Source organism: Uloborus diversus, chromosome 7 (assembly GCF_026930045.1).
Source record: "Uloborus diversus isolate 005 chromosome 7, Udiv.v.3.1, whole genome shotgun sequence".
Taxonomy (NCBI): Eukaryota; Metazoa; Arthropoda; class Arachnida; order Araneae; family Uloboridae; genus Uloborus; species Uloborus diversus.
Window position 1 is genome coordinate 79,224,951 of NC_072737.1, and position 11,183 is coordinate 79,236,133.

The following is an 11,183-nucleotide window of genomic DNA, read 5'->3' on the forward strand; positions in this document are numbered from 1 at the left end:
TAGTTAAAGCAGAACTCATTGTAGCTACCAATTCAACAAATATAAGTTGCAATGAAATTTATCACACCTTGAAGACACAAAACTTCAAAATAATTGTCGCAGCAGTAAAATAAACTATCAATTATATTTTGAAAAAATAGGGTTTTTCAACATTGTATTGAAATAATTATTGAATTACAATAAAAACTGGTCAGTTTCTTATTTACTAAAATCTTAAATTTTAGTGTTTTTTTTTTTTTTTTTTTTTTGTTAACTTCTTTTAATTTCTCCCAATCTTCTAGCTATAAGGTTTAATTATATTTTTGCTTGATTTAAGAGTAAAATCGTTTATTAGTTATGCATGAAAACTATTTTAGTCATTCCGATTTCCTCATTGGCTGGCAAAGCAGTACATATTTTCTTTAAATATTAGTTATCCATAAAAATGACTACTACATTTTCAAAAGTCTGGAAAAAATGGTTCAATATCGGGGAAATACAAATGCTCACTATATTGAGTATTGTGTTAGAGATTTTTTCACTAATATTCAATATCGTGTGAGTCTACAAACTATAAGTACTTTTTAAAGTTAATAAAAAACAAAATAAAAGTTCAAGACTGTTTAAGAACAATAAGAGCTCAAGGCTCCACATTATCTTAATCATTTAATATGTATGAACTGTGAATGAATGCACAAGTCACAAACATTTTTAGCACAAAATGTTTCTGAACTACCTTTTTTTTTTTTGGTGGGTATGACTTTTTCTACAGGCAACACAAATTAAAAAACGTGAAAACAACAAATCACATACCAATTTCAAGAGTTTAACAATAACATTTTATTTGGTGATACAAAGGTAAATTTACATCAAAACATGGCAACAAGTCTACAAAACATGCCTAAAAAGATTTTTATAAAGCAACAGCAAAAATAAGAATCTTTTATAAAATATTTGTGATGTAAACTGTTTACAAAATAGAGAGTTAATATTCTTTTGTACATGAGTAACACTAATTTATAAACTTTATGTAAGAGATTTTGGCTCTATTTTATTTTTTAGAAATATATTAAAAACATTTTTCATCAGTATGATTAGACAACTCTCAAACACAAAAAAAAAAAAAAGTAAATTCCAACAAAACTTTCAATTTTTAAAGAAAAAAAGCGTTTCAATTTGAAGTTTATTTACTTATTTTTTTTTAATGCTATAGAAGTAATAAATACTGCACAGTAGTATAATTTACATAAAAAATAGAAGCTATAACTTAAACCAATTATTGAAGTTCAGTAAGTGTGTACAAAATATACATAAAACAGAATTTCAAAAGAAAACACACAATGCACTGAACAACTTCATTTAAAAATCTAAACAAATTAAAAGTTACAACTTTAATACAGATTTTCCTCAATACAATACTAAATTAAGTTATGTAACAATAAAGAACTCAAACTAATTTCATTGACGAAGCAAGTTTCCATTTTCTACTTAAAAAACATTTGGTAGCTTAGAAATTGTAGAAAATAATATTTGGCGCTTTTTTCCCCCAATGATTTTCTCCTTAACACGATAAAAGTTACAAATTAATTTAGAGATTAGAAAATAAAGTTGTTGTATGTATATGCATAGAAACATGAGTTAAAGTTATTAAAAATGAAAAATGCAGCTGAATAGTAATCTACTTAGCAGATATGATACTTTTCAGAAATTTATTTATTTAAATTTTTTTCACAATTATAAAAAAAAAAAACTTCTTGCAACATAACAGATCAAGTCATCATTCATTAAAATACATTTTTTTTTAATTGTGCTTTTAGTTTCATAAAAACTTTTATAAATACAACTAAAAGTAAAAATCTAAGAGTATTCTGGAAAATTTAGGCATTCAGAGATAAATGTTGAGAAAGAATAATAAATGAATGTTTTTTATCTTTAGCTATATATATAATCTTTCACAGTTAAAAGGGAGCAAGTTAGTGTCTTAAAGATGAATATATATATAACATATATATATATTAACATACTAGGATTGGTGATATGGCTTAAAAACAACGTTCTTATTGGTTTCTCTTCCCTCTTTATATAGTTCAAGAGCGGGGTACTGTATAAGATAGAAATCTACCTTTCCTTAGGTTCTTAAGAACCACTCTTAAGTGAACTTTTTCATGTGAATATTTCTAACAAGAATACTTCTTATGTGTGTATTATGTGACAATATATTAGGAAATAGGTTTTGAGCTGTTCTTGGCAGCATCATATAAAGATCTTTTAGAGAGATGGGCAAAAAAACGCTAAAAACGTGATAAGATTTTCTATTTTTTTAACCATAAATTTTACATAAAAGCTATTAAACAAATTAAGAATGAAAAATATGACTTGAAGATTCTTTCTTTTTGATGATTCTGCATTAGAGGCTTTGTCTTTTGCAGACACTGTGATCCCCCTATATAACATCCATTCTTTTATGTAGTACCACTAGCGGCAGATGCTGGTACCACAAGAATTTTGACACCCAGTTTCCTCACCAGATGGAGGCACCTGGGCTCTCTTCGATGCAAAATTGGAAGAATTTAATTTTTCCAAGGATATTTAAAGCCAAACGAGTACTTGAAGAATTTTTTGAAGATTTGAATATTGAACTTTATTATGTAGTTAAGTTTCTGAGACATTATAAAATTGTATGTGTTTTACCTAAACACAACAACTAACAATCTGATTTTTCTATCAATGATTTCCAAAAATATCATCACATATTCTTCATTATGCATTATAAAAATAATCAAGAAAATACCAATTACATTTAAATGCTTAGTTTCTTAATACTTTTGTACAATATATACATTTGTTATTAGCACCAAAAATAAATTTGTAATTGTCTTGTACTTAAATTTAATTCCTTCGTAACTCTGCAGTCAACTCATGAAAACTCATGACAAACCATTTTGACCCTTGTTTAACTTTTTCACGAACTTGATTTCCTCCAAATCCAATAAAAGCATCCTGAAAAATACAATTTGTTCAAAAAACATTGAACTGTATAAATCTAATATCTTAACCTTTGTATACATTGAAACTTGTAATGATAAACCCATTTAAAAAAAAAAATACTAAATGCAATAATTACAGTTTAATTTTCTTTTTATGTTTTATTTATTCTATTTTTCATTTAACTAGTCCAGTGGTGGCAATATGAGCTTAAAAGGGGGGGGGCGGCAAAAAAAATAAATAACTCAAAGTCATGGGACTTTTAGCAGCAGCAAAAAAATATATAAAAAAAGAAAAGAAAAAAGCACACAATTTTGTTAGGCTGGTTTTGAGAATATTGAAGCAGATAAGTGGAGATTGATGTAAGTCTAACAACTTAACTTGAGCTTTTCTTCGGATTTTGATGAATTTTGTACACAATCACTTTCTCTGAAGAAACACTTGGAAGTAAACTATACTTACATTATCTACTCCGAAGTATTTTGAGGTGTCACAAACAGTTGGTAATAGTTTTATTAAACAAGGATGACTTTCTTTAGTAAAACAATTGGTTTACTAATATCAAAAAAAAAACATAAACTAAAAGTTATTGCTTGTGCTAAATAACGTTTCATTAACAGATATACAAAATAAAACAAATAATTATGTTCTGAAAATTTTGACATTTCTGCTTTTTTTTAATAATTTCTAGTGTTGGTTTCTAAGTTGGAAAATAAAATAAATAAATTAACAATAAAAAGTAGAGGGGGCGGTTGCCCCTCCTCCCAAAACCTCCCAGAATCTGAGCAACAGGTTCTTGCAGTGCTTTTGGGGCACATTAATAACTTAGTTTATCTATCTCCACAACCAAAAGTGTTAGAAGAACTCAAGGATAGCATTCATTCAGCAGTTATGAGCAGTATGTAGGGTAACTTTCCCCACACATAGTAGGGTAAACCTCCCACAATGTAGCGTTGTTCCGGTAATTGTCATCACAACCGCAGCAATGCTATCCTTAAGTTCTTCTAACACTTTTGGTAGTGGGGGTACATGAACAAAGTCATTAATGTGCCCCCAAAGCACTGCAAGAGTTGCAAGAACAGATGAACATCATGCGTATTGTTAAAAAAACTAAAAGTTTTTTTTTTTGTTTTGTTGCCATTTAAAAAAATACTAAACTTGTATTACCACTTCGTTTACTTGATTCCAAATTCTGGTGAGCTTGTGGTTATTTTCATACATTCTTCATTGTTGTATGTGCAATACTTTTGGATATATAGTATTTTGAAAATGAATGAATCATTTGCAGTAACCCTGTATACCATGGATATATATGGATAATATGAGGATACTTATTTAATATCAATATATTTTAAAATTGTTTGCTTTTATTTTTACCTTATTTTACTTCTAATAAAATAATAATTTACTATTCTATAGCAGAAACTTCTTACAACAAAATTACATTTCTTATTAAAATTAATAATATGAAAACAAATATCAAATTACAATAGTACTATTGAAATTTCACCAAGGTTTCCCCCCTCCCCTGAATGAAAGCAATTTATGGATGTAGTAAAAAATTTCTAATATAAAAATTAGTGAATATTTAAGCAGCATACAAAAACTATTAAATTTTTTCGAACAAAAATATTTTCTGGTATTGTCAGATAGGACTTTCATTTCGAAAAAAAAAATAGCTTTTGAATTGCATTTCTTAAAAGTGACTTAAACTACTTCTATCATAGGGACAAGGAAATGAACTGTTAATACAAAGAAAAATATTAAGTTTTTGCTTTTGGTAAAATACACACACAGCTCAATTTCAAAGGAATAAAAATAAGCAGCTTGATGTTACTATGGAGAAATCAAAAAGGTTCCATTGCTATAAAATTTAGACAAACTAAAAAGAAATGCTTGTTATAAAAACTTACAGCTGGGGGACATGCAGCCAAATCTGTTGCACCATCACCAACCATGACCAGTCTTCGATACCCAAACCTATGTTTTAAATAAGCAACGACTTCTGCTTTTCCTTCTTGATGAGAAGTAGGTTCATTTTCCTCAAAACCAGCATAATCTCCTGTAAAGAGAGAAAAAGGAAGATGTTAGATCAGCAGAGTAACACATCTGGTGCATTAAAATGCTTCCAATAAATATTTAAATTACTTTAATTAAAATTTGAATACAGCAAAACTTGATTTTAGTTTTTTTTTTTTTTTTGGTGTAACACATTTATTTATATAAGTAACACAATGAAGAAATAATTGTCAATCAGTGTTGAATTCACTAACAAAATAGCTTGTATACAAATGGGAGAGCTAATTCTATTCCATTTAAAAAACAAGTTTAACATTTCAAACTTCTTAGAACTTTAATTTGAAAATGGAACATATGTACATTAAAAATGTGTAAAAAGACAGCACATTTCTAAACTAAACATTGACGGCAGACGAACATTCGAATAGCCACGATTCAATACAGCAATGCCTTTTTGTTGGAATCTTAGTGTTGTCAACTCAAAATTAGAAAACTATCTGAAATTCGTAATAATCAGCAAGATACTGTAAGAAAAGATTAAACTGCTTAAAATTGTATTACTTTCAGGACAAAAACCAAGTCACATTTTTTATTTCTCAGTATGTGCATACAGAGCTTTGTTCACATTTTTGTTTAATAAAGAATCTTAAAGATTTGAATATTGCAATTTCATTAATTAGACATTATAAATAATTAGATATTTAATATTTCTTGTAGGAAAAAGTTGAACAGTGTATCAGCACAACTATGAACTATAAGCTTTCTTATTAAACTTGGTCATATTGAAAGATTTATAAAAGATTTTATTGTTTTTAAAAGATTTTTGTTACAAAAAAAAAATTCGCATAACTTAGGTTTTAGAAAGAATTGCACCATTTCCCAGATCAATATTAAATTGTAACCATCATTAAAAAAAATAGATACAATCGGAGTTTTTGCAACAGCAAAACTGACTACAGCAAACTCCTTATCTGCAGAATAGAGCAGCACGGTAACCGTGTATAATCCGCAAAATGATTTTTTAAAAAGTTACTAGAGTAAGCAACAGCTTTTAAAAAATCAAATACACTTACTTACGTTTGAACTACAGCTGAAACGATAACAGCGAATGTAAAAATATTCATAGGAATTAAAAAAGGATCTCTCATTATTACAAACAGATTGCACACATACACAAGCAAATCCTGCAAATGGGTTTATTTAAAACAAATTAAGCTAGGTCACACAAAAAATGTATGTAGGACGGGAATTTTTTCGAGTAAGACTGGGTCAGTCACTTGTTTACATGCGTAAGCAGCATAGATTTAAAAATCAGTGAGCATGGTAGTCTAAAGCAGCTAGTAGTGCAGATCTAAAAACCAGGTTTCTACTAGTCAGTAAAGCAACATATCCCATCAACACTCTTGCGCCACAAAAACGTAATAGAACCAATATGCTAGTCAGGTTTTGCTGAGCTTGGAAGGTTTGATGGCATTAGAAGGAAGGGGGAAGTAAGAAATAGTAATGTCTAAAAATAGATTTTATACTTGTTAAAGTAAAATGTTTGCATTTATCTACATACAGTTTAACATCCTTGAAAAAAAAAATCATTTTTGAAAGTGTGAATGGAAGCAGATAATCCGCACCACCCATAATCAGGAGTTGACTGTAATCTCTTTATTCTGCCTGATTTGCAGAGTTTAATTTGATGAAGTTTTCTATCATAGCAAATTCTGATGTTTAAAATGTGTTTTAAGAGGTATCTATTGTATAATTGATGCAGTGAGAAACAAAGGGATGTAAGTGGACATTTTCAAGTCAAACGCGTTTAAAGATAACATCCTAGGTAGGCTTTCATTGAAATTTTCTTCTAAATCATGCTGTATAGTAGTAACTACCAGGGCAACTAGTACAATCTCTTGTCCCAAGACAGAGGAGAGGTTCACCTACCATGTGTACTGGTTATCTCAAATTTTGAATTTTGCCACTTACATCCCTTTGCTTCTCGCAGCCTCAATTTATAACTGAAACGAAACATTCATGCAGGGTTTGGCAGACTTAGATGAAATGAAAAGCTTTCTGCGAACAGTAATAATAACAGGAAAATTTTCTGCAAATAATTCTTTTGCCTAACTTACCCTTGAATAAAGAATTAAATTTATATTCAAATATGAAAGAGACCAAAAAAAAGCCTTAATCATTTTTTATTTATTTATTTATTTTTTGCAATAACATATAGTTTGCTTATTTTTCACCAACTGAAGAAAACTGCCAAAACCATTATTCTTTTCACACATGTGCTTTAAAAGGCTTTTGGAGAAAGGCTTTAACAGAAATAAACTGGAATTTTTTTTTTAAATTCCCTTTTAAAAAAAAAGAAAAAAAAATTCTTTTTTTAAATCAACGTTAGCAGTTTGAAAAAATTTCTGCAGAGCCAAAAAATTTCTGCGAACACCATTAGCTTGTTCGTCTATATTACGCAAGACTGGGGTTTGGCATATCAACCTCCTGTATATGGAGAGCTAACTGTGTTAGTTGTGGTGGGGATACTGTGGCAGAGGGGGTATCAATTGATTGTTGTATATGTGACATCATAAAGGTATAGTGTGGTGAGAATTGTCTTGTGTTGTGAATAGAGATGTAAAATTTCCGGAAATTTTGAAGTGGTGGAAAAAAAAAACGGTTTTTTACCGGGGTTTTTTCAGGAAAAATTGGAAAAAATTGAAAAATTGATTTTTTTATGAATAAAAATAGGGTTTCTTAATAGCTCCATATTTCTTGGAACATATAAAGGGTTAAGCATTAAAAAATATATGCAATCAACATATCTTCTTTTTCTACTTGACAGAAATACACATAAAAGTAAGTTTAACTAGGAAAAAAAAACCTTTTTGTTTTATAACTGAGAGCTTTCTTGATCAAACACGAGAAATAAGTCAAGTTGTCGTTCAAACAATAATATTGAGTAATATGTGTCTAATAATAACAATTATATTTTCTATTCTAGATTGCCTTGGAAACTTGAAATCATAATTATAATTTTTGACTTTCAAACATGATTGATATTGTCTGAAAGAAAAATAAGTATGATTTCCCTTAATTACAATGTAACTTTACTATCTGAAAATAAAAGCTATTGAAGTCAGAACAAACAAACGTTGTTTGTTCTGACTTTACTATTCAGCACAAAGGTATTTATTTATCTTAAAAGCTATTGAGTTTTGATTTTTTCCAATCTAGTTTAAGTCCAAATCAAAACTAAATTGGTTTTTCTTTTCCTTTCCCACAGAAACCCCAAACCAAAACTGTGTAATGGTTTCTAAAGCTGATACAGAACTTAAATGGAGTTTCAGTTTATTCATACAGCCATGCTAAGCACAGTAGTAAAAGTAGTCATACCTACACTTTTGAAAAAAACTGAGTTATTATAACCAAGTTTTTTTCTGTTTCATATTTTATTTAATGAATAAAATGCTTAAGGGTCATCAAATACTATTTTTTTTTATAAATTCTGAAAAAAAAAAGAGAGAAGTGAACCAAATATATGGAAGAGCCAAACTTTAAAACACAATCTCTCTGCTTGAGCTCAACTGCAGATTCCACTTTTGTGCTTGGCACGGCAGCATACAAGGTGCAGCAAAAAAAAAAACTTGGACAAAGATTGCATCATCGATTAGAAATAAAGTAATTTCATTTTAATGAGCGTCTTATTCATTTTTGTCTCTCACTTTATTAGAAAATAATTTACACTGTATCTCCTAGTTCATGTATTGTTTTCTGGTTTTCTTACAATTTTAAGCAAAAGACTTGATATTTTAAAGTTTTTTAAGCAAGTAGAATGACGGTTTGTTTGCTTGTTGTGCCTTGAAAAACAGTATTTGAAGCGGTATGCCGCTTCAAAAGGCTTAGAAATTATAGTCGATGTCCAGAAAATGTACAAAAACGAACAGTGAACATTTTAGTGAAACATCACCAAAATCCGAAGTCAGGCTTTGTCTGTGATGAAATCAGCACAAGCAACAATTTTTTTTTTTTTTTTTTTTTTTTTTTTTTTTTTTTTGTGGATGAGGGTTATAAAATGAATCAAAAAGTATACCAGAAGGACATTTTAGAAGTTGTTTTACTTCTGTCGATTTAAGAGCACTTCAGCACAGCAATGTAGAATGGACATTTCAATTTGACTCCACACCAGTTCATACAGCCAAAAAGACAATAGTTTTGCATAGCGAATTGTTTTAAACATGATATCTTCTTTAGAGTGGACACTCTACTCGCTAGACCTCAATCACTTTTTTTACACTGTATCAGTGGCGGCTTGTCACTATGGGCCCGGTGGGCCAGGCTCACCCAGAAAACTTGTACACAACTAAATAGATCATGTCAAAATAACGTTTAGTATTTCTCTAGAAAATTTAAAAAAACAACAAACAAACAACGAATTGGGGACATGAAACACATTTTAAATCTACACTAACACTCTGCATATCGCTTCTAAAATGTGAAAAGTTTTCCATCTGGTTTGCGCTTGCAAGATCGGAGAATGACCACACCTCCGCTCCGAACCAATCACGACGATTCAACCAGACACCAAAACGGCAAGTCCGTGTCACTCCGATTTCTGCTGTGTGGGCTCCAGCTCCCTAGCCCTCCGAAAGCTTTGCCCAATACGTAGAAGGGCAATAGCAGGTGGGGAAAGATTTGCCACACGTCACTTGTACGAAACAACAGTCGAAAAAGGGCAAAAAACCGCTAGCCCACTGAATGAAAGAAAGTGCTCTTATCGTTTTCCACCGTCCTTCTTTTGTATTTGTCTTTAATCTTAAACGGCTGTCAGTATCTCATGCATATTTTTATTTATTTATTTTTCTGTTTGGAACTAATATGATCGGAATTTCTGAATGAAGAGTTTGTTTTCGAATAATTGGTTTTTGAGTGTGAAAAGTTCTGAATTGATCCAAAACTTTTACAAAAAAACTTCAATTGGGAGAGATCTATTTTATTTTCTTTTTTGTTCTGATATTTGGCGAAAGTAATAAGTATTAATTGTATAATAGGTCTTGTCGATATGTGTTCTCTATTATGTAGTACTCTAAGGCGGAACAAACCTAAATTATTTCAATTCGATCCGGTACATTGCTTTAAGTCCTTAAAGGCGTAGGGCCACATAACCTCAAAAATGACCAAACAATTTACTTTTTTTTATTGTTTATTTTGAAACTTCAGATTGTTTCAAACTTTATGAAGAGAGTTTCAACGCTCTAGTTTAATTATTTCAAAAGTTATTTGCTTTAGGTCACTCACACTAGGTGGGCTTTTTCTCGATTTCGAACTGTAATTGAGCAATTATGAGCCGTTGAATGACGTACGCCTTTGATTTTATTTTTCTATTCTTATACTGTCGGCCACGCTTAAACGAATACCGTCGGTTCCAAGAAATATTCGATTAAGTGGGGAAATTTTATTTATCTTTCTTGGTTGACAACTTTTGCTTAAAATGTAATAATAAATCAATATCTAAGGAATAGAAAAAAAATGTTTTTGATTAAAAAGCGTTTTAAATAAGCTAAATAATCAACAAAATAGTACAATAACTAAGTATATATAATACAAGTACTTATGAAAATTATAAATATGCAACTTACAATTTGAGGTATTAAATCTTTGTTTCGACACCTTTTTTCAGTTCATATTTTTTGGAGAAAGTCCATAATAGTGGATTCCTTGCTCAGGGTATTTTGAGAACACTTTTCTAAATTCAATTGCCGCGTTTTGCGGAATCAATAATAATTAATTAATTATTTTCTGCAGTGTTAATATTTTGTTGTGTTTTTTTAATTTATTTATTGACTGTCTGTTGGTAATGGCATTGGTAACTATAAAAGAAACTAGATAGAATAGTGGAAATGCTTTGATGGAAAATGAATGTTGTTTTTCCCGCCCGTTGTTTGCCGAAAAATGCTATTTTAAGTTTATACGTCAGTAATTGCTCTTATTTAATTTTTTTTAACGTATTAAAAAAAAAATTCAGCAAAAATATATGTGATAGCTGATTACTATTATTTGATTATCCGAAGAAATTATTCGATTAAGCGAGTCTCTCTAACATTATATCTATGGAGGGGGGATCTCTAACATTACATTCATAAATTCGGTTCCGCGAGATTTTACCTGATTAAGCGGGGCTGACAGTAATGCAGGCATCCATGTGCCTTGAATTTGAA

At 29.8% G+C, this 11,183-nt stretch overlaps 1 protein-coding gene across 2 annotated transcripts in view; it reads right to left on the bottom strand.

Annotated features, from left to right (window-relative positions):
- Positions 1-795: 795 nt before the first annotated feature.
- Positions 796-11,183, bottom strand: part of LOC129227015 (phosphoserine phosphatase-like) — a 47,565-nt gene continuing 37,177 nt past the window's right edge. For both annotated transcript variants that reach the window (XM_054861646.1, XM_054861645.1), the window contains exons 5-6: positions 4,878-5,026; positions 796-2,979 (exon numbers count right to left, since the gene is read on the bottom strand). In XM_054861646.1, coding sequence (XP_054717621.1) covers positions 2,869-2,979; positions 4,878-5,026 — 260 coding nt within the window. In that variant the 3' untranslated portion in view covers positions 796-2,868. The remainder of the gene's footprint in view (positions 2,980-4,877; positions 5,027-11,183) is intronic.